This window comes from Arvicanthis niloticus, chromosome 29, assembly GCF_011762505.2.
Source record: "Arvicanthis niloticus isolate mArvNil1 chromosome 29, mArvNil1.pat.X, whole genome shotgun sequence".
NCBI lineage: Eukaryota > Metazoa > Chordata > Mammalia > Rodentia > Muridae > Arvicanthis > Arvicanthis niloticus.
Window position 1 is genome coordinate 16,476,895 of NC_133437.1, and position 26,939 is coordinate 16,503,833.

Genomic DNA, 26,939 nt, shown 5'->3' on the forward strand with positions numbered 1-26,939 from the left:
TTCATGGTACATACAGACAGTGCCCCGGGCTACATGGAGGAGCCATTCTAAGAACAAGGAGATGGAAAACAGTTGTCTTGTGCGGTGTCTACAGGAGGATTTATAACTCAGTGAAGAACAAGCCTTGTGCAAGAACAGTTACTGGTCAATCAAAAGCTCCAACTTCTGAAAAGAGAAATCAATAAAGCTTTAATTATTGTCTACTTTAAAGTTCTCCATTGAAAGTCAGCAATGCCAAATTAACGTCACCAGATTATCCACTAAAAACGAAATGTTTAGCCACCCAACCCCAACTCATTAGTTGAGTTGCATACACATTGTCAAGGAACGAAATGGTTAGTGATTCTCCCTCTGTAGCAGCCTCATTAGATTTCTGGCATTGTTTGTACAAAAAAAAAAAAAAAAAAAAAAAAAAAAAAAAAAAAAAAAAAAAAAAAAAAAAAAAGTCAGGGTATTTTTTGAGACTCTCGGTTATTATTCCTTGATTTAGAAAATAAATATTTCAGAATCACTTCAGCTCAAAGAGGCAAATACCAGATCCCAAGTTTAAAATGGTCAGATTCAGAGGAGTCATCAAAGATCTTAGTCTTGGGCATTAAATCAAAGCAAAGCAAGACTAACAGAAGGATCAAAGCACCAAGGGGGGGGGGGGGACGATCAGCTACTAAGAAGATCTTGAAATCTCAGAGAACAAAAAGATATTTACCATTCTGCCCTGTGAAGTGCTTAAGTGGTTTCTCAAGTCTGCCTCGGGATAGAATCACACAAACTTTACATTTCATCACATCTCAAACACAACCAATTACCGACCACATTCACACCTATAACAAAATCTTACCATGGTGTCACAAAACAAACAAACAAAAACTTCTCTTCTGAAATCCATACATCTTTAAAGTAATTCTCACTGTGGCAAATTTGCCAAAATGTTTGCTTGGCAACTGTAAAGCTCTTTATGGGATTCGATGGTTCCTGCTCATCTAGAATGTCAAATAAGGTCAGATATTCATGTTTCAAATTACATGCTTCATTTTAATGCTCACGTAGAAAAGAACAGACATAACCACAAAGACTCTGAGTGCAAATGACCCCAGGGCTCTACCTTGCCAGCTTGATCCATCTTTCATTTTTGAAGAGCCGACCATCTTTCTCTAGCAAGTCACTCTGCATTAGCCCCAGCTGTGGAACTCAGACAGTGAACACAGAGCAATGAGCAGTGTAGCTGCCCCACATCCCAGAGCAGTGTGCCTGTCCCCCCACATCCCAGAGCAGTGTGCCTGTCCCCCCACATCTCAGAGCAGTGTGCCTGTCCCCCCACATCACAGACTTCTTGACAACTGCATCTCAGAGAACTACTTAGAAGATGGTAAGGGAAAAGAATTGAAGTGTTTTGTAACTGATACCTTTTCCTTTCAACCCTGACCTCACATTATTCTACTTTCATCTTTGAAGAGAGAAAGAGAAAAAGAGAAGAAAACCTGAGCAAAGGAAGAAGATAAGGAAGAGAGGAACAATTTGGAGCCCTGGTTGAATGACAGACCCATGAGGTCCTGCAGCTTAACAACCTGGTGTCAGATCTTGCCCAATCAGTTTGACTTCCTGTTTTCTCATTTGTCAAGTTGGGCTGATGGTACCTGACTAAGTTACTGCAAATAATATAAAGGATGAGTGTGCATAGCAGTTAGCATCGCAAAGTGGTCCTTGTTTCTATTAAACCAACCTGGAGGCTCCTGATCACCTGTTGAACAATTAGCTAATGCATTTCATTTAACAATGAATATGCCCCAGATCCTCCTCTGAAGTCTCGAGGTCCACAGTAAGTACCTGCTCAGGAAGCAGAAACCACGGTAAGTGTCTGCATGCAGTGAATATGCAATGGGGTGTGGCAGGATTGAAGAGGAATGACTGGTCTCAGTGTCTCAGGGGACACGGGAGAGACATGGGGGAGGGGGAGGCTTGTCAAAGGCACAGGAAGAAGATGCTCCATGGCTGAGTTTTGCTTTGAAATATCAGAAGGATGAGCTGAGCACAAAGGTGAAATAAAGGCGCCTGTGATGAACAGTTTTATGTGAACTTGTCACAAGCCAGAGTCATTTGGGAAGAGGGGACTTCAACAGAGAAAAAGTGTGGCCCATAGGCAAGTCTGTGGTGCATTTTCCTGATTAACAGGTGATGTGGGAGGGTCCTGTCCTCAGATGGCTCCATAGACCCTGGACAGCAGGAAACAGCCAACTCTAAGACCGGACAAACATTCCCCATACCCATTCTTCTGGGTTCCCCCTAGAGACTCGTCGCCCCCAATGCCAGCAGGAAGTAGCCAGATATCACAACGTCCCTATTCCTGCTTCACCGTCACATTTTTCTAATTTTTCTTTTTAATTAAACCAAAACAGGGGAATGTTAGTATTCTGTCTAAACTCCACCTTCCCAGTTACCTGGCAACAGCCAGGTATGCTCCTCCCTACAGTTACCTGGCAACCGCCAGGTAGGCCTGATCCACTATAAAAGGGGCTGCTTGCCCCCTCCTCACTCTCTTCCTCTTATTCTCTTACTCTCTTACTCTCTTACTTTCTCTCTTACCCTCTTGCCTCTCTGTCCCCTCCCCCACCTTCCTCTCTCTCCACATGGTGGTCATGGCTGGCCTCTACTTCTCTCTTACCTTTCCACCTTCTTCTCCCCACCTTTGCCCTATCTCCTGAATAAACCTCCTCCCCCTTGGAACCGTGTGGTCTGGAGTGGTCTGTTCTGAACTGCGGTCGGACTTTTCTTAAAACAACTAACAATAGGCAGTACCACTTCAGCATCGTTGGCCTTCAGCATGATGAGAGAGCACCCTGAGCAGGCTATGGTAGGCAAGCTAGTAAGCAGTGTCCTCCATGGCCTCTGCATCAGCTCCTGCCTCCAGGTTCCTGCCTTGAGTTCCTGCCCTGACTTCCTGGATGGTGGATATGAGCTATAAGATGAAAGAAATAAAGCCTTTCCTCCTCAGGTCGTTTTGGTCAGGGTTTTTATCAAACCAATAGAAACTGTAACCGAGACAGCATCTCAGGCTGGGGAGAAGATAGGCCAAAAGCATCAAGCACACACAGAAACAAAGGAACTGGATTTGAATCAAGTAAACAAAAAGGGTGTCTGCCTCACCCTTCCCCCCTTCAGATTTCTCACTCCTATAATAGACATGGAAAGTTGTTTACAGTCCTGGGATTACTGAGGAGAAAATAAGACACATTTTTCTATTTCTGCAGTTATAATTTGTTACTACCATTTTCAACAATGGCACTGCATGGGCAGGGACTGGTGCCAGGTGTTACAAGGGGTGGGGGGGGCTCCACTGGGCACATATCCAGCTCTGTCACTCCTAGCTGTGTGACCTTACACAAGTGCCTCTCTTTCCTTATACGAAGAACAGGAAGTGTAAACTCCCTGTAGCAGTCTTCTGGGAGGGGTGGTCACATATTTAGTAAATTCCCTAATTGAGAAGCACTTAGTGCTTAGTATGTGGGAAGAAATCCATGTCTACTTCCAGCAACTACTATTGTTTATGTCTGGTACTTTATCTTTCATTGTAATAGAGCCATGGGGAAGTACAAATGACTACCTCACACATGATACAAGGAGGTACCATGGTGAGACCACAATGACTAGATCCTCCAGAAGTACTGGCCACCATGATGAGCCCCATCCAAAGTCAGAGCTGACCCACACCTGGCTTGGTGAATGGCCTCCATCCACTCTTTTCCTGCCTGCTCCTCTTCGCAGCGCAACTCCAGAGGTTTCTGACCTTCGTGCCCAAAAAGGACAGTGAAGTAATACTGCAAAGCAAAAGAAACACAAAAGGGTTATAGCTTTACTTTTCAAGAACGGAAACAAAATAACCCAGTATTTACCTTCCAGAGGTATAAACTTACAAAAATCTACCAGCATGATGTAAGTCATATTTCAAAATGCAATACTACCCCTGGCCCAGCCAGAAATGTCTTTGCACCTTGGCTGTGACAGCGAGCGTTTTAACACCCCTCAGTAGCACGCAGCCCACAGCCCTACCGCACTGCATATTTTTATTTAAGAACAAAAAGAACATTGCACCAATTGGCCAATGAAGAATTAAAAAGTTAAATCTAACATGAAAACGTTTCCAGAAGTTTTTGTTACGGAGCGTGTGGTAAAGCAGTAGGGGATGAGAGTCTACTCCACTGAACCAGCTGACTCTATTACCTAACCTGTGCTATATCCAGGCTCCATTCTGGGCAGTGCTATGACTGTAACTACATCTAATTGCTGCTTTTGCCTCCTCTGCGGTCTTAACAAGCAACATCAGTGGCTTAAGCCCCGTGTCACAGACAAATTATATTTAGTATGGAAAGGACATATAATTGCCATCCTGGTGGTAAGTCATAATCAGAATCTCTTTTTGATGAATGTAATCTAATTTCTTATTGGATAGAAGAAAAAAAATAAATGATTTTATCAGGATTAAAATTATTTATCCCATTTGAACTTTACTTATAATCACCCCAAGCTGGAAACAGTGCAAATATCTTCTCATGAGTGAGTAAACAGACAAATTCTGGTACATCATTCCAATGGAACACTACTCATCAGTAAAAAAAAAAAAAAAAAAAAGGAACAATCCTTGATAAAGTCAGCAACTTGAATGCTTCTCAAAAGTACCAATAATGCTAAGAAGTCAGCCTCAAAGGGCTACATTCTGGAGGACTAGAGAGCCAACACAGTGGTTAAGATCTCTCACTGTTCTTGCAAAAGGATCTGATTCTCTTCCCAGCACCCATGCCAGGCTGTCTGTAACCTGCCTGTCACTCCAGTCCCAGTGAATACAGCACCCTCTTCTGGCCTCTGATGGCACACACCTACACATGTGCACACACGCACACACACACACACACACACACACACACACACACACACACACACACACTTAAAATACAAGTATTTTTTTTAAAGTTTTATATTCTACAATTTCCTCTATGTGATACTACTGAAAGAGTAACAGAAAACAAATCATTCCCCCTGGGGGCCAGGGACACCACAAACTTTTGCAGGGATCTCCCCTACATCCTCTGTATCCCCTCAAATCCCCCAAATCATTGACCTATGAGTATAGATCAATATGTCATTAGGAGTTATTTTATTACTATGTTCCTTTATCAGAATAACATTGTAGGTTTTCCCCTAGGCCTATGTCCTGTGTAGTCTCAGATTCTTAGCTATTTTAATAGTGTCAGGAAGGGGTTCATCCCATGGAGTTGTTCTGCCAGACAATCAAAAAGTGGTTGGTTACTGTCATGACATATGTGCCACTATTGCACAACTATATCTTGCAGACAGATGATTGTCGTAGGTCACAGGATTTGCAGATGGGTGTTATTGATGATTATCTTTATCCTCCAGTAGCAGGCAGAGGATCTTCTAGCACCATGAAGGCTAGTCAGTAGGGAGAAAGCTTCAAGTAGGGTACCAGCTTGACTTCTCCATGCTGAATGACATAAGCAAACGTACTGGCTAGTTTTCTGTCAATCTGACACAAGCTAGAGTCGTCAGAAAGGACAAAGTCTCAACAGAGGAGATTACTCTATAAAACCAGCTGTGGGTAAGCATGTATGATATTTTCTTAATTAATGATTGATGTAGGAAGATCCTGCCCATTGTGGGTAGTATCGTTCCTGGGCTGTACACAGCATCCCTCTGTGCCCTCTATATCAGCTCCTGCCTCCAGGTTTCTGCTCTGTTTGAGTTCCTTTCCTGACCTCCTCTGGTGATGAACAATGTGGAAGTATGAGCCAAATAAACTATTTCCTCCCCAACTTGCTTTCTGGTCACAGTGTTTCATTGCAGTAATAGAAACCCTAATGAAGGCATTTCTTCAACCACGGGGCCTTACCACCAGATTGTAGAGAGCAACCACTAACCTTGACAATTGTGTCTTCTAGCTACAACAGAATTGATGCATACAAGAATTTACAGAGACTATGGGAGTATGCATGGGAGCTGTTAAAGTGTCCCAGCACTGAGAAGAGAAAGTGGACCCAAGGTCTCACCCCTCACCAAGAAGCCATTTGCAACTGATACTCCTGAGAAAGAGAAAACCCATTTCTCTAATAGGGTGTCATTGTGTGTCAAGCACTAGCCAGAGCAGGCCTCATGCCCAAGGTAGCTGGCCAAAGAACAAACTCCATGGGGTGTTTGTCTTACTGGATTTTTTTTTTTAATTTTTCATCTTAGGGTTTTGTTTGTTGAGACAGAGAACATGAAGTTGGATAGATAGAGAGATAGAGAGGATCTGGGAGAGTTAAGAGAGCAGAAGAACATGATCAATGCCTATTTCAAGAAAAGTTTTTGTTTTGTAAAAATAAAATCCTAACCCAGATCCGGTGCTTTGGTGATCAGGTCAGATTCCCCCTCCGAGGTTGATATTGCCAATGTCGCTGACTTAGGCAGTGAGCTCCTTAGCCAGAGCTCCTCTCTGTCACCCTCTCTACAGTCTCGGCTACTGCAGATTAGCAAGAATGTCTCTCCAAGGCATCCCACCCGCCTGAATGGGATGTTCGAGCCTCAAGCCTGACTCTTATCTCAGTCCACTCTTCAAACACTGCCCAGGGATCTGTCCCACATAGTTGTTTAAAATCCTGGCTACTCTGCTGGTGGTGGAGTTTCCAGGCCTGACACTTTGGTTTTGTACAGCAGAAAGTATTGTACACTTTTTAGCCATCAATGTTTTGTGATTATCTACTTCATCTTAATTTTTATGCCACTTTATACTTCACTGATGTTTACAGAAGAGACAGACAAGAATGTTATGATCATGGTTTCTAGTGTATGAACTTCCTACACTTTCCAAAGGTTAACTACCCCCCCCCCCCAAAAAAAAAAAACAAAACAAAAGTAGCAAAAAACCAAAACTTACAGCCATGCTTCTAAAAAGGGAAGCAGACAAGTGTTGGCAGGAGAGGAGGGACAGGGCAGAGGAGAAGTACTGCCAATGTGCGTAGAGGTTTTACTGTTTATGTATTTATTTGACCAGTGGGCTTTCTTTCTAGAGCAGCTCAGCGTTGACTGAAAATGTTATCATCACAAAGCAGAAGAAGCTCCCGTCTTGTCCATATGGGGATCCGCCTGGCATTGTATGTTGTTATTATTGGCCTAGGTCACATTAGGGTTTGTTCTTTGTGCCAAAGATGTTGGATTTTGACAAATGCACCATATTGCCTACTGACTATTACAGAGCTTTCTTTGGGGTGATGAAGCGGTTTGGTGTTAGATAGTGCTGACGGCTTCACAGCCTTGTGAATAAACTCAAAACAACTGAATTGTAAAAAAGTCAATGTTGGGGTAGGATTTCTACTTCAGTTTTTTTTTAAATGAGAAAAACTGCAGCAAGAACAAAGCAGAGGTCTGCCAAAGGCTGACACATTCAGAGGCCAATGCTCACAGCTAACCACTGATCTGATCAAGGGTTTCCCAATGGAAAAGTTAGAGAGAAGACTGAAGGAGCAGAAAGGGTTGGTGGCCCCATGAGGAGAGCAACAATACCAACCAACCAGAGCTCCCCAGGGTCTAAACCACCAGCCTGGGAGCACATAGGGAGGGACCCATGACTCCATCTGTATATGTAGTGGAGGATGGCCTTGTCGGACATAGGTGGAAGAGGAGATTCTTGGTCCCATGAAGGATGAACACCGAGTGAGGGGGAATTTGAGGGTGAGGAGGTGGGAGTGGGGGGTAGGTGGGGGCACATCCTCATAGAAGCATGAGGAGGAGGGATGGGATAGGAGGTTCCTGGGTAGTGGGGGGAAGGGAGTTTAGGGGATAAAATCTGAAATGTAAATATAATATCCGAGAAAAAGAAAAGAAAAAAGCAGACACACAGACACACAGACACACGGATATGGTGACTTTCATATACCAGTTTCTAGTTATTCTCATCCATTCACCACATCTTTTCCCAAGATTTTTATGCTTGAATGAGCTGGTTTGCTTTTGGATCTGTTGTTTACTGACAACCACTGATGATGCTGTTAGTGATCCTTTGAAGGATAAAAAGGTCCAACCTGCCCTTAAAACTAGTCTTCGAGTCCTTAAACAAACATAACCTTTCAAATAATTCTCTTAGGCACAGAGCTTACTCCTGACCTGGATTCCTGATTGTCCTGGCCCTGCTGGCAACACTGCCTGCTGACAGTGACAGCTGCTGTGGGAATTTGCCTGTCCTTCTAACCAAGCCTTCCCTCTCCCCTGTAACACTGTTCTGCTGGCTACTTGTTTCTCTTATATTTGCATGCACATTGGAGGCATTGAGAGAGCAATGGACATACTTGAGGTCAGGAATTCCAAAGTATACATCAAACGCTCTAATATGGGTATGTGTAGAAACCCAAGCTAGGACACAGAGCATTGCTTTTGCCAAGGTTTGACAAAAAACAAAAGACCACTGTGGGTGGACATACTAGAGAAAAGGTTAGTGGGTAAGGCTGCCTACTCCATCTGTGGAAGAGCTGAGTTTGGTTCCCATGAACACTCACAACTGTTCATAACTCCAGTTCCAGGGGTTCATAACTCCAGTTCCAGGGGATTTGATACTTTGATCTCCATCAGCAACTACACACACACACACACACACACACACACACACACACACACACACACACAGAGAGAGAGAGAGAGAGAGAGAGAGAGAGAGAGAGAGAGAGAGAGAGGAGGTGAGAGAGAGAGGGAGGGAGAGAGGAGACAGAGACAGAGAGAGAGAGAGAGAGAGAGAGAGAGAGAGAGAAATGAAGGGAGGGAGGGAGGGAGAGAAAGAGGGGGGAGAGAACCTAAATAAGAAAGTAAATATTAAGAAAGAACGCCTTGTGGGCAGGCACAATGGAAAGCAGTTTGAAGCCTTTATAAGACCATCAGGAAAACTTAAGATGAAAATAATATATCTCTTTCAATAACAGAATATCAGTTTAAGCAAAAGAAAGATGGAAAGAGACAGAAGGATGAAAGGGACAGATGGTAGGAGAAAGGGAGAAAGAGAGAAAGGGAGAAAAGGGAGAAAGGGAGAAAGGGAGAAAGGGAGAAAGGCAGGGTGGGAGAGAGAAAGGCTGTGTAACTAAATAGATAAAGGAACTTGGAGGTAGAGACCTTGGACTCTAACCAACCTGAGATGGTTCCACCACGCTTCCAAAGCCCTTCCCATGGCACTACTGTAGCTACAGGCAACAGCTGCTGTCCATATTTTGAGTGTGAGAGTATGTAATAATGACTTCCCAATATTCTCGAATGCTAGGGTGTGATGTCTTTATTTTAGGGTCAGCTGCTGCCTCAAGAGAACAAGCAGAAGCCAGACCCATATGACCAGGTGAGGCATGGAATAACCTTGTCCAACTCAGAACGGAGAATCTGTTTTGACCCTTGCTCACTTAAGTTCATGGAGGGGTTACATGGGAAGCCACCAGATTCTAGATAATCTGAGATTTTCCTCCAGGAAACTATGTGTGCTGAGGTCTACCCTACCATCTCCTGGAAAATGAGAGTGGAGCATTCTCCTGGCCTTGGGCTTGGGGGGGGGGGGTCCCAGCAGGTGGCTCATACAAGTTCCTGTGTTTTCTTTCCCAAGTTGATATCTGACAAGTTTAGACGCTCAAAGGCTATTGCCTGGGAACTGCAAGCCAGGAGGTTGAAAGAAAAACACTCATTTGGGGAGTGCACTCCCAAGACAGAGAAAAGGATGGTGCTTTATCCCAGAAATTGGTACAATTTTGTGTGCCTGGGAACCAGCAAGATCAAACTGGATATACCAGAAGCTTGTAGCACAAAGAGGTCCAAGTACTGCATGGTACCAAGGACACAAAAAGATGATCACAGGATCCAAGTTCACTATGAGATCTAGATCCATTTCCTGCTTCTGCATGGGCATCCATTGCTCTAGAACCCAAGGGGCCATCCATAAAGACTATGCTTTACATCTGGCTACACACAGAGGGAGCCATGGTGGGCCCCATGTAAGAAAGCCAAAGTTAGGGTTAGGGAAGAGTAAAACAAGACCACCAGGGACTGAGGTACAGTGGGTGCCTGTCTTCGTTCTTTGAGCTTCAACCAGTAATGGGGTAGCTTTCCCTTCACACTGAGTCATCTGAGGCCATGATACTAATTACCAACACAGACTGTCTGGGAGAAAAATGTGAGTAGAGAACTCTGTGTGATATTAGAATAGTCAGAAAGCGTGCTGGGCATATTCAAGGTTCCTTCTTGGGGCCCAGAAAAGCTGCTCTAAGAGAGACAAAACCAGCTCTGTCATTCACCTCCCCTCAATGCCAGATCTCCTCATTCAACATGTCCTCATATCCTCATGTCATGGGACAGCTATTCTTTCTTTAAAAACTAAAGCCATCAGTTCAAAGATCTTATTAACCTCCAGTACTGGAGATGAGCTTGAGTCTAATTTTATCTAAAAGAAAAGCAAAATATTGACTCAATTACTCCTCAGGTTCTCTGCGCATGCCACTGAGGACTGAGGATGCTGGATCATTCCTGGATAAAACCCACAACACTTCCCCATGGACAGTCCCACATCCTGCAAAGAACACAGCTGTGCCTGGATCTTAAACTCTGGCGCAGGCAGAGGATGGAATGCCATAAACTTGGGAGTAAAACCTTGAAAAATTGCCTCTGAGCAAGAGCAGCATTGGATTTAACATTAGATCTAATAAAAACCCATTTAGATTTAAGAGAAAAGGAATGGACAGTCAGTAAAAGAACAAGTCAGTGGCTCAAAGGACAATCTAAGGAGTAGTGATTGGTTGGCTTCTGTCTAAAGTCAATGCCCAAGCCAGGAGAAGCATCTGTGACCTGGCCTGGTCTAGCTAATGGTTGATGGTGCCTCCTTGACTGTTGCTGTCTGGGAGCCCAATTAAAAGGCATCTTTAAAGACAGCCAGGCAATCCCATTAGAAGAGTATGTGCAAAGGTTAAACCATGCTGCAGGCATGGAAATGATGGGAAGAGCAGCAAAGTGCAGCTTCTACTTCCCAAAGTTGGCTTAGATCAAACACTGACTCTCCATGTGCCTGCATGCAGATGATCCCAGCCTGTAGTTACAGCTCTTAAAGGCTGAGGTAGAAAGAGCTTGAGTTTAAGGCCAACCTGGGCTGTGTGATGAGTTTGAGGCTAGCTTGAGCTACACAGTCCAGATAGATAGATAGATAGATAGATAGATAGATAGATAGATAGATAGATAGACAGACAGACAGATAGATATGGATGGATGGATGGATGGATGGATGGATGGATGGATAGATGGATGAATGGATGGGGAAAGGAAGAGGAAGAAGAACTAAGGGCTAGGGATGTAATGTACTGGTAAAATGTTTGATTTGCTAAATAATTCAATTCCTAGCACTGTTAGAAAAAAAGGAAGGAAGGAAGGAAGGAAGGAAGGAAGGAAGGAAGGAAGGAAGGAAGAAGGAAGTCCATTTTCTTTGTGTCATTGGCCCTCTCTAGGATGCAAGTGCTATGGATCTACATCTCAGACCTGGAGCACTATGGATGGAGCACTATGCATGGAGCACTATGCATAGAGCACTATGGATGGGTCCCTTGGGTGTCAACATTAGCAGCAGACCCCCCCCACCAGAGTATACTATCAGCATTGTTCTTCAGTAATTTCAAAGAGACTTTTCAAAATCCTGAATAAAGGAAAAGGACAAGCTAAGTCCTATAGTCTTGTTTACATCCTAAAATTCAACATGTACAAAAAGTCATGGAATTTTCTTTCTTTATGGTTTCTTCTTACTGAACTTTCTTAACATGTGTAGCTGAAATGTCAGCTTTCCTCATAGAATCCATTCCTGATGCATCTGACCCAAAAGATTCACTCCTTCCTCTAGGTTCCAATAGCTCTGGGAGCCTTCTTCTCTCATAGAGCTGTAGAGCTGTCCACTGATGTGTCTCATCCTTGCCAGCCTTGCTCTCTTATTCCCTGAAGCTACCACTGTGCTACTTGCATGTACACACACCCATACCCACAGTCACACACACACACACACACACACACACACACACCCTACAGTCAGTAAAGAAATACAAAGCATAACTGACTAATACTCTTACTTCAGAGAGCCATATACAGTGATCAGATAAATGACTATAAGGAAAAAGACATTGTAAGGTATCACACAGCATTAGGAAGGCTGAGAACCACGGCTCTATTCTCGCCACGCTGGCCTTCAAACTCAAGAGATCAGCCTGCCCCTGCTTCCTGAGTGCTTGGATTAAAAATATGTCACCACCTTAGCTATTTAACCTTTCTAAAAAAAACTATACATACGCCTACATAATATTGTTTATCCATAGGAAATAAATGATTCTGATGTAAATAGTGATGTTCAAGTTAGGATGAAAAATAAATTGTAAGATTTCTTTGAAATGTATGGCAGGCGTCTTTAAAACCCAAGCTTCTTTACACACATTGTCACACTATTGTCCCCCTGATCCACAGCTCTGGTTTCTGAGGTTCCAGATACCCACACTATTCTGAAAACACTAAATAAAAAAATCCATAAATGAGTGATTCATCTGTGTTAAAATGCTTGCCATTCTGAGCTCTGTGAGGACATCTTACATGGTCCAGCATCCTACCAGGATGTGAGTCATGGTCCAGGCACAGCTTCCCCATACACAAACCACCTACCTACTGGTTACTCACTAGCCCTTGGATTATCAGATAGACTGTTGCAGCCCCACGGTACTTGGTGACTCTTATTATTAATTAATTCAGCAAAGTACAAAAGTAGAAAGGACAGAGAATTGAAAATGTCAAAGGGAAGCTAGTGAAAATGTTGACAAGGAAAAAAAAAAGAGAAACATTTGCTAAGGTCTGTGATCAGTCTCACACTGTGCCTAATGTACAAGCATTAGTTAAATACGTACAGGAAAAAAAATCACACTATTTGGAGTTCAGTGCAAGTATGGTTTCAGACATCCACCAGAGGTGTTGAAATGTAGGTCCTCATTACAAACTTATGTCTAGGTGATACTGTGGGTTTTCAGGTACTTACACATGTTCTTTTCATTTCTCAGTGGGTTTTTTTTTTTGAGCCAAAGTTTAGATAATATACAGGTAATGTCAACCTTCTCTCTGTGGCCACTGCCCCTCCAGAGATGGGTGCTCAAGGTCTAAAAGGAACACACTGCACTTTGGGCCTCACCTGTGCTGTCAGGCTGCTGGATCTGTAGGTCACTGGCTAGGGGATAAAGAAATGGTTGGCCTCCCAACTACCTCTGAGCCTGGCTTATCTGAACATACGTGGGCCTACTGACCCATCACAAAGTAACTAAAGTTTTTTAGGCAGAGGTTAAACCCAGGGATTCCAACATGTCAGGTCTGATCACTGTCTTCAACAAATGTAATGATGAGAAGAAAGGGATTTTGATTAAATGGCCATTCTGCAAAGATGGTAGTTAAGTGTTTCTGTCTATCTTCATGATACTGATAGGAATTTGGGGTTTAAACAGAAGAACTAGATCGGGAAGTAAGAACAAGAACAAATCTTAAGCAGCCTTGGTCAAAGTGCAATCTGTTTGCTGATTATCTCAGTTGCATCACTAAGGAAAGGCCCAGTTTCCATGAAGCGCGATTGCTCCTCCTTAGGAGTGATGTCATCAAGGGTGGTTATGGTGGTTTGAATAAGAATGGCTCATACATTTGAATGCTTAGTCATCGGGAAGTGGAATTATTTGAAGTGATTAGAAGGATTAGGAGATGCGATCTTGGTAAGAGCAAGTGTGGCCTTCATGGAGGAGGCATGTCACTGGGAGTGGGCTTTGAAATTTCAAAAGCCCACACAAAATCCAATCTCTCTTCTGCCAGTAGATCAGGATGTAGCTCACAGATACTTCTCCAGCACCATGTCTGCCTGCCTTCATGCTCCCTGCCATGAAGATAATGGACTAAGCCCCTGAAACAATTTAATGTTTTATTTTATGAGTTGCCTTAATCATGGTAACCCTTTACAGCAATAGAATAGTGACTAAGACAGTGGTCATTCTGCTAGGCAACCTTGCTTCTGGAATCCATGGTAATTGCAGGTTTAGGACAATGAGAGTACTTTCACGAGGGCTGGGAATGTGGCATTGAAAGGATGGCAGTAAGTTCCTTCTATAACTGTTATTGTTGTGTCTTTAACACTGAAGGGGGGTGAGACAGGTTAGGTGTCATCAAGTTTTAAAAGGGTCCTCATTCAATATCACCATACCTATGTGCAGAACTGAGTTGGAGTCTGACCAAAGAAAAGAAGCTGGATAGAAATGAAGGCTGGTGTGTATGACACTTTTAGTTATGTTGTGAACCCAAATGAGGAGCCACTTTCAGCAAAGGCAGCTTCCAAGTGTTTGTCATAACAGCACCACGGCCACGCTTTGAAGCATGGCAAAGCCCTTGGCCCTCTCATGCACTCGAGTCTGGCCTTCCTGTTTGTTCCTCAGGAATTTGAACAACCCCATTCAGTGGACTTTCCTAGCCCAGAACGTGCACTTCTTTCCAGCAGCTCTGTAGGTTATGACCATTCACCCAACCAGAGAGCCTGGGTATTTTCAGGATATGAGGGTGTGCAGAGGCCAGTGGGCAACAATTCTCCAGCCTCGGTTCAAAAGTAGTAATAAAGAGTCAGAGTGCTCTTCTTTTGATGTAAGACCTCCTCTGTGTTCTCATTTCCCCCTTCTTCCTATGACTACTTGTAAAGTAAAATGAAATCTCTCTTTAAATATTTGCTATGCTGATGAAGCTGAGCGATTTCCCCTTTACTTCCATTGCCTCTGATGACTTTAACCTTCGCATATCGCAAAACAAACCCCAGCTGGCAGCTACTTTCAAATGCACTGGAACACTGAATCTGTTTCTGGCACATCCGACCCTTCCTAGTATCCTGCCTTGATTGCTAGAATCACATATGTCTCACTCTACGTCTGATCAGCTGCTACCATAAAAAACTGAATGTAAGCAAGATGAGAGAAAAAGTCACACTGAGGCTCCCTTTAGAGGAGGAAATCTCAGTCTTACTGTCACATGGCCTGTCAAGATGTCCTTGTAAGGACCTTCTCTGCCTATCACATGCAGTGACAATTGCTCAGGTTATAATGGAAGAAGGAGAAAAAACAATGCTTCTTGTGCTTCAGTGTGTACTTCCACGGTCCAGAATCATTTTATCTCTTCACTAGGGTTGTATCGCATGGGCACTTTTAGCACCAAAGAAAATTCTTAATAGAACAAAAATAAATTTTACTATCTGATTTACAACAACCATTTTTTCCATATTACTTTCTTTGGTGAAGCTGTGTGTGTGTGTGTGTGTGTGTGTGTGTGTGTGTGTGTGTGTGTGTGTGTGTTGTTAAAGCAGATATCAAATCGTTCAACTTTTCACCAAATCTTAGTGAAACCTAACCTGTTCTGACATATTAAGAAGTAGTTAGGACCTTTAGAAGTGACTATCCCCCCAAAACTGAATTGATCCATTCATGAGTTAGTGAACTTATGGGTTAATAAGTTAGTTCAATAGTATGTCATTAAAATGATACCTTGGGAATAAGATATTTTCATTGCAAAGCCAACATATAATCTTGGGTTAACATGATACTTTTTGCAGTGTAGAATGTAGCAATGTGGATTGCCCTGTCTTTGAGCTAGCCTGTAGCAATGTGGATAGCCCTGTCTTTGAGATAGCTAATGTTCGCAATTTGTTATGCTTATGTGCCTTCTGACTTGCACAGTCTGTCTTCCCTTGAGTTCTCTGTGTTTGTTCATAAATAAATTTTATTGGTTAAGCCTAGGTTTTGTGAGGTTTCACTTGTAGATTGGCACATTTTGTTCTGCAATTGTTATCAGTTACTTAGTTTACTGTAAACAGTTTAAATCTACCTATATCAGGAATGCGCTTCATTTAACAGTTTAAGAACTTATGAAATAAATTTGTAGTGATGTAATCAGGAAAAAAAAAAGATACCTTGGATCAGTCTCCTGGACAAGGCCCCTAAGTCATGTGATGAGCTAAGACATAGTAGGACTAAGTAAGGCAAGAGTCTCACTATAGATTCACTTCCTGTCCTGTGCTCACAACTTAGGACCTCTTGGTCTTCATACAGTAAGCTGAATAAACCCTTACTGAACTTTACCAGATGTGGGACTCAATCATAGAAACAGAAAATATGCCTTGAGATGTAAGTGTTGGTTTTATGAGCACTGTACCCAAGCTTTATAAATACATTGCTTATCCCCATTAAAATCCCAATTCAATTCTTCACAGAGTTAGAAAGAGAAATTCTCAAATTCGTTTGGAATAACAAAAAACCCAGGATAGCAAAAACTATTTTCAACAATAAAAGAGCTTCTGGAGGAATCACCATCCCTGACCTCAAGCTGTAATACAGAGCAATAGTGATAAAAAAACTGCATGGTATTGGTACAGAGACAGGCAGGAAGATCAGTGGAATAGAATTGAAGACCCAGAAATGAACCCACACACCTACAGTCACTTGATCTTTGACAAAGAAGCTAAAACTATTTAGTGGAAAAAGGACAGCATTTTCCACAAATGGCGCTGGTTCAACTGGAGGACAAAATGTAGAAGAATGCAAATTGATCCATTCTTATCTCCTTGTACAAAGCTCAAGTCCAAGTGGTTAACGGATCTCCACATAAAACCAGATACACTGAAACTATTAGAAGAGAAGGTAGAGAAGAACCTCGAATACTTGGGCACAGGGGAAAAGTTTCTGAACTGAACACCAATGGCTTATGCTCTAAGATCAAGAATTGACAAATGGGACTTCATAAAATTGCAAAGTTTCTGTAAGGCAAAGGACACTGTAAATAGGACAAAACAGCAACCAATAGATTGGGAAAAGATCTTTACCAATCCCACATCTGATAGAGGGCTAATATCCAATATATACAAACAGCTCAAGAAATTATACTCCAGACAACCAAATGACCCTATTAAAAATGGGGTACAGAGCTAAACAAAGAATTCTCAACTGAGGGAACTCGAATGGCCAAGAAGCACCTAAAGAAATGCTCAACATCCTTAGTCATCAGGGAAATGCAAATCAAAACAACCCTGAGATTCCACCTCACACCAGTCAGAATGGCCAAGATCAAAACCTCAGGTGATAGTAGATGCTGGCAAGGATGTGGAGAAAGAGGAACACTCTTCCATTGTTGGTGGGATTGCAAGATGGTGCAACCACTTTGGAAATCAGTCTGGTGGTTCCTCAGAAAATTGGACCTGAGGACCCAGCTATACCACTCCTGGGCATATACCCAGAAAATGCTCCAACATATAACAAGGACATATGTTCCACTATGTTCATAGCAGCTTTATTTATAATAACCAGAAGCTGGAAAGAACCCAGATGTCCTTCAACAAAGGAATGGCTACAAAAAATGTGGTACATTTACACAATGGAGTATTACTCAGCTATTAAAAACAATGAATCACTGTTTCTCTCAGAGAGCTGGTTTCTCTCAGCTTCTGACTGAATTGCTCTGCTGATAAAAACTGCCTCTGAACTCTGTGAACTGAAACTGACTGTACTGACTGCACAAACAGAATAGAGTGGAACTGCACTAAACTCAACTGAACTCAATTGCATTCAACTTAACTGTACTAAATTCAACTGCATTCAACTGAAGTGTAACAAACTCAACAGAACTCCACTCTCTCCCTGCACTCTTCTTAAGTGGCTTCTTTTTTCTGAGTGTTCTCATGAAGTTGGGTTTATCCTAACTCTGACTCATTCTGTTAAATCTTTCTCTGATTCATCATTTTATCTGTCCCTCAATTAAATTAAAAAAGCATTCTTCTACAGTCTTGTGTAAGGTTTCTTATGAAAGATCTCTGTGATGCTAAAGGTTTCTCTTTATCCTGATTAATTCACTTCTTTTACAAAGACCAAAACTGAGCTTGGTCTATAAAAGTATACATTGAATGAAATGTGATTTTTCCCTTCTTGAGGCCAGCTTTGTCATGGATATCATCACTCAGTTCATTCACCCCAGACTCTGAGAAGACAGTAGTTCAATTTAAGGGACCCCAGATCATAATGTGGGGTTCTTAGGACTCTTTTCCTGACTTAAGAGGACAACGTGAACTACAGCACATGTTCCTTTGTGCTAAATTTTATCTTGGGCCAAATGGAGGCCACATACCTTTCCTACCAATACCAAAGGTGTGGTTGAAACACGATAACACACACCAAAGGGCCTTGAAAATCCGACATGTTTCATCATCACTGTAGAGATGCAGCTGTTTGAACACACCTCAGACACTCCCAGCTCCTAAGTGCCAAGGACACTAGACTCCTTCTAGAGCTGTGAAGCAGAAACTACAGCGTTACTGCCTTCCTGAGATAAAAGAGCTAGGGCATGGAGAAAAAAATATCAGAGTTGCAGTTCAAGCACAAATGGACATACAGTGTTCTTGGTAACTAAGGAGAGGTTATACTGTTTCTCATAGTGCTGACAGCTTATCGACTGCTTTGTAAACTTTTTGGCAGACATTCAATGTTTATGATGAAATTATTTCTAGTTCTCCAAAGCCTTAGAGAATATTTGTATTCTGAAGCATCAGTGACACAGAGTTTGTAGAATGGTGTCTACCAACAGAAAGTAGCATATAAAATAGAAATTTGAAAGCATGGGTAAAGCAAAGTGTTATCATGTATAAGATACACATCAAGCTGCCATGGCAGCATTTACAAACTGCTTTAAATATGATCATCTAGAAAACATATTTTAGTGGATGGAACTTCAATTTAGCAACCAGTTTAAGAACACATTTAATTGTCTCCTGTGGTGGTTCTTACCACAAGTGGAAAAATCCATTCACTCTAGCTTCTAAATCTCAAACAACTGAATCAAATTAAATTGTGTTCACGGGAGAGTGAACAGGATAATAAGAGGTCAGAAAACCTGTCACTTTAAGATGGCTAAAAGCTTTTGATATATTCAGTTGCTCTTCCAATCTTTGAAAAACTACCATATAAATATTGGCACAGAGAACTGTTCCTTAACTGAGAAGGAATGAACTTTTAGCCTACTGAAATGTATAGAAAGAAAAATGTCAAGTTCAGTGGCTTCCATGTTTGTTAAATTCTCATAAAAAGCACCTGTCTTTTCTCTACTATTACCACTTCAGACAGGGACAAATGTTGTTGAAGATTAACACAGTTGATCTGTGTGGTGACTTGCATCCATCCATCTCCAACATCCTCATTGATTTATTTAGAAAGGGACATCTGGTCAACCTCAGAGTCACTGATGGAGCAGACTGGTAAATTTAGTCACCATTGTCACTTTTCTCCTACATTGAAACAACTGAACTGTCATTAGTCTAAAGCCCATAGGTGTCTGGATTCTTCTGTGTTGGTCTGGGACATCTAGTCTCACTGGTCTGAAGAGGGATATTGTCAAGATCACCAAATAGCTTCACCTCTTCATGTTCTTATTTCAAATCTTGGTTTCATTTTTTATTTGCCAACCATATTCTCGGTTGCACAGGGTCCAAGTACAATAAGAACATATGCTGTTAATACCTGCAGTAGTCAGTGTCACTGAGAAGAGAGACAACAATGCAAGTGTTGCTGAAAACAAATGTGAGGTGCTGTGTCAAGTAAGGACTATGATGATGACAAGAAAAATGGGCAAGATAAATATGGATTGTGGGACAGGCTCTAGGTTTATTCTGCAGCTGTGTGACTTAAAGTTGGAGATGGGAAAGGCTTTCTGAAAACTGAGTGACTTGAGCAGCGAACTATCTCCCTATTTCTGATACATTTATTTATTGGGAGGCTAGAAATGCCCCTATATGCATACAGAAGTCAGAGGACAACTTTCAGGAGTTTATTCTCTTCTTTTATCATGTGACTCCAGGAATCAAACTCAGATCATTGGGCTTAGGGGCAAGCAACCTTATCCACTGAGCTATCTAACTGGTCTGGCTATCTCCTCATTTCTAAGCATGGGTAGTTAGAAATGAATCCCTGACCTTGAAAAACAAAACCTGACATGTCTATCATCTCTTATTACCAAAATTCTTCAGTGGCCAAAACATAATTTAGCATTGTATTCTCAAGGTATATAATAGTGGATATGTTGAAATGCAAAAATAATATATAAAAATGGCTAGAGCATGATTCTCTCTTTGGTTTTTAATATTTTAGTTTTTATTATATAATGTCTTTCCAAACAGAAATAAAGAAAAATCAAGCCTAAATAAAGTAGTGTCTTTTTTGTTTTTTTAAATGTGTATGCATGTGTGCCTGGGCACATGTATGTGTAAGTGCCTGAGTGCATATATATGTTTCACTAGTGTGTAGGTGCATATAGAGAACAGAAAAGGACATTAGATGCCCTGGAAGTGGAATTATAGGTGGTTGTAAATTACCTAATGTGTGTGCTGGGAAGAGAACTCGGTCCTTTGCAAGACCAGCAAGTGCTCTTAAGCAATGAGCCATAATCTCTCAAGCCCCATGAATAGGCAACATACTTTACAATTTGCCTGGTTTAAGTTGTAAATAATTGGGTAAATTTGCCCAATGAATTGGGAAACTTCACAGCACTGAAGACTTCTAACCAGACTTTCAATTTGTTAAATTACAAAAATGACAGAAAGACCCCCCCTTTAAAACAAATAGATAATGTGAAAGAATTGATTTTTAAAATATGTGTAAGGTATGTAAGGCCCTGAGTTTGATCTCTAGCCAAAAAGGGAAGAGCAGGAAGAGGAGGAAAATGAGCAGGAAAAGAGGGAGGGAAAATGGAAGAGAGGGAAGGAAGATGAGAGGGAAAAAAAGGAGGAGAAAGGATACATCTGTAAGTTAAGACAACTTCACCAAATTACACTTTTTCAAACTAAAACTTGTAGTCAAACAATGTCTTTGTGAAGGAGTCTCAATTTGTAGCACAGACTATAAAGTACTCTCATTTTCTTCAGAGTTCTATACCAATGAAATAACAAGAAATGTAAGTTAGAATTTATAGACACAATTCTTCTTGTTACCATTAACAGTAAAAATGTCCAATAATGGTGACAAATGGGGGAAACTCCGAGGCATTTAAACTACAGCACTCTGAGTAATTAAATTAGTAATTTCCCCTTAGTTTTCTTTAAGAATAGGGCCTGATGTTCCTTGGTCCAGCCTTGATCAGAGATTTTTCTGCCTCAACCTCCCCAGCAGCTAGAAGTAAAACCAAACACCATCATGCTCAACCTCTCTAGGATTTTTGAGAATTCTCCTAAGAATATAATCTATTTTAAACAAGCTTAAAACTCATTTGTGAAAGAGGGCATTTGCACATTTTAGTTCTTGCCCACCATAGACGGATAAACTTTACATATGATTGTAAACACTTAAAGAATAAATGGCATCGCAAGGAAGGCTGGAAATGGTGAGGAGTTGTTGGGACACAAGTGGCTGACAACTGGACCATAGCCACATCTGTCATGTCAGTAAGAAAATGGAAGCAGACAAAGTGGACAAAAATCAAATGTTATAACACAGAACTCAGAACTTTGCATAGATGAAAGTATTCTCAACCTCACGAGAACTTATGCAGTTGCCAATTAGAACACTGCAATGTTTGCCTATTGCTTTGGGCACCACAAAAACGACTTTATAATATTCCAAGGAAACATGATGGGAAGGAAACACTACCAGTGAAGAGACATTGATAAAGCCAACTGAGAAGAGTCACGCAGCAATACTGATTTTTTTTTCTGAGTTCCTGGTGCCATTAATGGCTAACAGGGTGTTATCATAATAATCTATGCAGAACAATTATAAATTTAAGCAACTATAGCACTTATATAACATAATGTGTATGGTACCTGTATAACTGAGGTGATATATGTAACTGTTTGACAACAAAAATGAAAGGGAGATTTGACTTTTGAAAGAACAGAACTGTAAATGAGATGAATATCCATACATTCCTTGCGTGAGAGTATGCCACGATTTAGGTGGGTGGCACAGAAATAAATCAAGCACAAAGTCACAGTTTTACTTCTTTGAAGAGTAACTGCACACAGAATTAAGAGTATTATCATAATGGAAGTTACAGGGGAACATGATGAGTGAGGAAAGGCACAGAAAGGATGCAGCAAGTTCTGCACGTAACCTTTGGCTCACACCTTTCACTAGGTCTTGAACTGTGTGTAAACTCTAAGAAGCATGACAGAAAACTACCTCAGAGAACTGAAAAATCATAAAGACTGTAGCTGTCCATGAGAGAGAAGGCAGCCTGGACATTGCACTAGCCACGAACACTGTCTGCTAGAATTAAAAGAAATTGTCTTCAGAGGAAAGCAATAGAATTGAGTCTAGCTATAACCACCAATATGTTCAATACACACTAACAAGTCATTGATCATGCAGTCAACAATAAATAAAACAAAAGCTCAACATGAAACTGTGGTACTGAGAAAATATGACCCAGATGTCAGAACTAGTAGACAGGGCTTCCACCTATTAAAAGTCCATGGAGAGAGAAGAGAAACTGGTTTAACTGATTCATAGATGGGGAAACAGAAATTATTTTATAAGACCAAATGGAAAGATTGTTTTTATATTTTATTTGTTCCTTGCTTTGTTTTCCGGGGTCTTTGGTGATAGTCCTAAGATAAGGTCTCTCTATGTAGTCATCTAAACTAGCCTAGAATTCCCCAACCCCTGCTTCCATCTCCTAAGTGCTGGAATTTCAGGTGTTGTTGCCACCATGCCCATCTCCAAACAAAAAGTTTCAAACTTAAAAACAGAACATCTGAGGATGTTCTGCTGAAGCAGAAGATACCTGAAGCACTATCACAGCTCAGAAAGATTTTCCAAGTGGAAGAGTAGGTGAAGCCACCCTGCTACAGGGAAGCCAGCTGATCAGGTTCAGGCAGGCTTGCTCCACATCAAGGCTCTGTCTACATTGACATCATGGGTATTGGTCTGCATATTTCATGGTGCTATTGGCTAGAACATCCTTTGTAAAAAGAAATCTGTCTGTAGTGACAAGAAGTGGCCTCCACCTTTGTCACCATCGTCTTTGTTCACATTCCCATGTATGTTAGCTCTAGGGTAGTCAACCATCCCTGACAACAATAGCAGTTTGCCTCAGTTGTGCTATGCCTAGTAAACTATCTGATACAATACAAAATAAGTACTTCAGGGGAAAATAACAGAGTCAAAGTCTCCCAAAGGTCTAGTGGGTGCTGTAGATGTTGTCACAAATGGGTCCCCTCCATGTGTCTGCCCATGCCTGTGTTCCAGTACCTTTGTTGTCCCAATCCTAATCTTTTTTCGTCCAGATCATGGTGCCACCCAGGACACTCACCACCACCCATGAGTCTGTATCTGGTTGAACCTGGGACTACTCCTCTTTTTACATGAGAGGTGCACGAGCTCAAGCCACAACCAATGGGAAGGCTTTCCGAGTCATGGTCTTGCTAGCCCACACTACGATGAGGCATCTAACCCAATCGTGGACTCTTTCTTCCTCATCATCTTACTCTCAAGAACTCACAAGTTCTCACACACAGAGTTAACAGGAAGGGGCGTGTTTGCACAACCCTGGTGCATGCCCTGGAGATGAAGTGTAAACTATGTCTAAATGGTTGCACTTCAGGCTACAGTGATGAGCCTTTAGGCATAATAGCCCATAGGCACTAAATGTGGACCACTTCAGGAAGGGCATTTCCCTGAGGAAGGCTCTTGTCATTGCAACAGACCTGTTGGCACTGACAGAAGCTTACAGAAGCTGTCTTCTGAGCATTCTCTGCAGCTGGACAGCTACTCCTCCCTTAAGGGCAGACCTGAGCAGTGTGATCAAAAGGATGGAAACAGTGGAGGGGGTGTCCCAAACCACAGCTGACAAAACCTCACCCGTAAGTACATAAAGTGTAAAATACTATTGTAATGCAAAACTCTTTAGCAAAGGAAATGTAACTATGGCTTCATATAACCACATGGATAAGTACCCCATAAATTATTATTAATTATGTAAGAAAAATTTAACTTAATTGTGGGAAAGCCTGGCGAATATCATCTTAACCATGAGGAAAACATGGAGGAACTTATATCTAGTGTAAAATGAAATGTCAATGGGGCAACATTTTGATGAGCAGCTGACACAGAGTGCTTTGTAGGAATCTTTTGTTTCTTCTGAAATCTCAAGTGATAGTAAAATGAAACATTTCTTACAAAGTTGTTGCCAGGAGTGATGGCACATGCCTATAATACTAACACACATACAGACAAACAGGAGGATCATGAGTTCAAGTCCAACATGGACCACACAAAGAGATGCTCTGTCTCAGCAGATGACAGGAGATATATAGACAGGATGTTTTGAATTTTAAATGAAAAGGCCAATTCAGTATCACATTTCCAGACATGTAAATTTATCATATAGATCTATAACTTCAGGCTACTTTCCATGATATGGAAAAAAGTTAGTATTGTGTGAATAACTAAAAGAAATTCAAGACTTTGAATAAGGGTAGCATTATTGACACAAGAATGAACATATGTAACATTTATCATTTATGTACACATTATATATGTGACTATAAATAAGTCAAACAGCACTGTCTTAGTTAGGGTTTGCATTGCTGTAAAGAGACACCTTGACCAAGGTAACTCTTATAAAGAAAACATTAATTGGATCTTGCCTACAGTTCCAAAGATTCAGTCCATTATCACTATGGCAGGAAACATGGCAGCTTCCAGGTACACATGGTGCTGGAGATGAGCTGAGGGTTCTTGATCCACAGGTAGCCAGGAGGAGACTAAAATTCCACACTGGGTGGAGCTTGAACATAGAGACCTCAAGGTCACCCCAACAGTGACATGCTTCCTTCAACAAGGCCACACCAACTCCAATAAGGCCACACCTTCTAGTAGTGCTGCTCCCTATTGCCAAGTATTGAAACATGTGAAGCTATGGGGGCCAAACCTATTCAAACCACCACATTCCACTTCCCAGCCTCCATAGGCTTATAGCCATAATTGCCATAACATAATACAAAATGCATTTACTCCAACTTCAAAAGTCCCATAATCTATCACAGCCTCAACAATGTTTAAAAGTCCAAAGTTCAAAGTCTCTTCTGAGATTTATGTAATCTCTTAATGTAATTCCCTATAAAATCAAAAAAAAAAACCAGATCATATATTTCTAACATATCATGACACAGGATACACATTACCATTCCAAATCACAGGAAAGAGAGCACAGTGAGAAGATATTGGACCAAACCAAGGGGGAAAACCAGCTGGGCAAATTCCAAGCTCTGCATCTCCATATCTGATGCCAAGGACTCTTCAGATCTCCAATTCATTTCATCTTTGTTGACTCAATACACCTCTTTCTTGTGGGCTGGTTTCACGCCCTGTTAGCAGCTTTTCTTGGCAAGTATCCCAGGGCTCTGGCATCTCTAACATCTTGGGGTTTCCAAGGCAACTTCAACTTCACGGTTTCTTGTTCCAATGCCTGGGATCCACACATGATCTTCTAGGCTCCTCCAAAGGGCTTGGGTCACTTCTCCAGCTCTGCCTTCTGTAGCATTCTATGCTCTGGTTGACTCCACTTCACCTCTGCTGCTCTTCTTGGTGGTCATCTCATGGTACTGGCATCGCCAATACAATGTGGTTTTCTGGTGCAACTAGGCTTCACCAACAGCCTCTTATAGTGCCAAGCCTCAACTTCTTTCCATGACCCCTTCAGTCCTGGACCTTCAACTTCCATTGAGGTTGCACCAATGGCCTTTCCTGGCCTCTCACAGTGCCAAACCTCAACTGCTCTTTATGAACTCTTCATGCCTTCAAAACCAGTACCACCTGAGCGATTCTTACACATTACCAAGTCCAGCTGCCAGCACAATCTCTGGAACACAGCTTCTTTATGCTCTCAGCAAACACCTCCCAGATTTTAAATCAGTGATGCTCTTCTTAAACACAGTTAATTCTTAGGTCCAGCTAACCAGCATCAGTTTGTCCCAGTAATCTCTTCTATTCTTGACTCTTAAAGCAAGAGCCACGTGGCCAAAGCTGCCAAGTTCTACTGCTTGCTGGGGCTGGAATATGGCCCCCTTGTTTTATTATATCTTCACCAGCTTTCTGTTTTCAATGGTTTCCTTCACTGCTTAAGCTTGGCTGTCTTGGAACTTGCTCTGTAGACAGATCTTGAGCTCAGAGATCTGCATGGCTCTGTCTCCTGAGTGCTAGTCTTACAGATATGTACCTCCATGCCAGGATCTAAGTTTTCCTTTACCTAGAATTTTAGCTGTACCAGGCTTGCTTTAAAGCCAGAGATGTGATTGCCTATGTCTTTTGGGATTAAATGCATGTGCCACCATGCCTAGATCTAAGCTTTTTTAAAAAATTCCTTTTCACAAGATCGTTATAAGTTCTAGATTTTAGCTCATTCTGGATATAGCCAAGCTGACAACCAAGAATAGCCATCACAATTTGTTAATTTGGTAATATATCCGATCTCCTTACGTCCAGATGAAAGCAATAACTAGGTCATAATGACACCTAACATGATGTAACTATCCCTCATACAACTGCAAACACATAAACAATAAGCTTAGCTGGGTGGAATCCTGACCCCACGGCACCATTCTCTTAATTCCAGATAATATTCTTCTTAAACACAGAATGTAGCTCCATTCCTCTTTCTGGTGCCCTTCAACATTTGAACTATACATTTTGTAATTTTCTTATTTTAGTTTATTGCATCTAATCAAAAGGCTCTTCATAAGAGTGAACCATGGGATAAAGTCTATGCAAGATTAATTTGGGGTTTCTTTTGTCAACAAAATTATTCTAAATCTCTTCACCTTAGCCTCAGGCTGGTTCTTCAGACAAGAGTAAAAAGCAGCCACATTCTTCACCAAACTATCA

General features: G+C 41.6%; 1 protein-coding gene across 3 annotated transcripts in view; it reads right to left on the reverse strand.

The window, feature by feature from the left end:
* The window catches only part of Rasgrf2 (Ras protein specific guanine nucleotide releasing factor 2), a 222,777-nt gene that overhangs the window by 146,672 nt on the left and 49,166 nt on the right, over positions 1-26,939 (reverse strand). For all 3 annotated transcript variants that reach the window (XM_076927135.1, XM_076927134.1, XM_076927136.1), the window contains exon 2: positions 3,706-3,812. In XM_076927135.1, the coding sequence (XP_076783250.1) occupies positions 3,706-3,812 (107 nt within the window). The remainder of the gene's footprint in view (positions 1-3,705; positions 3,813-26,939) is intronic.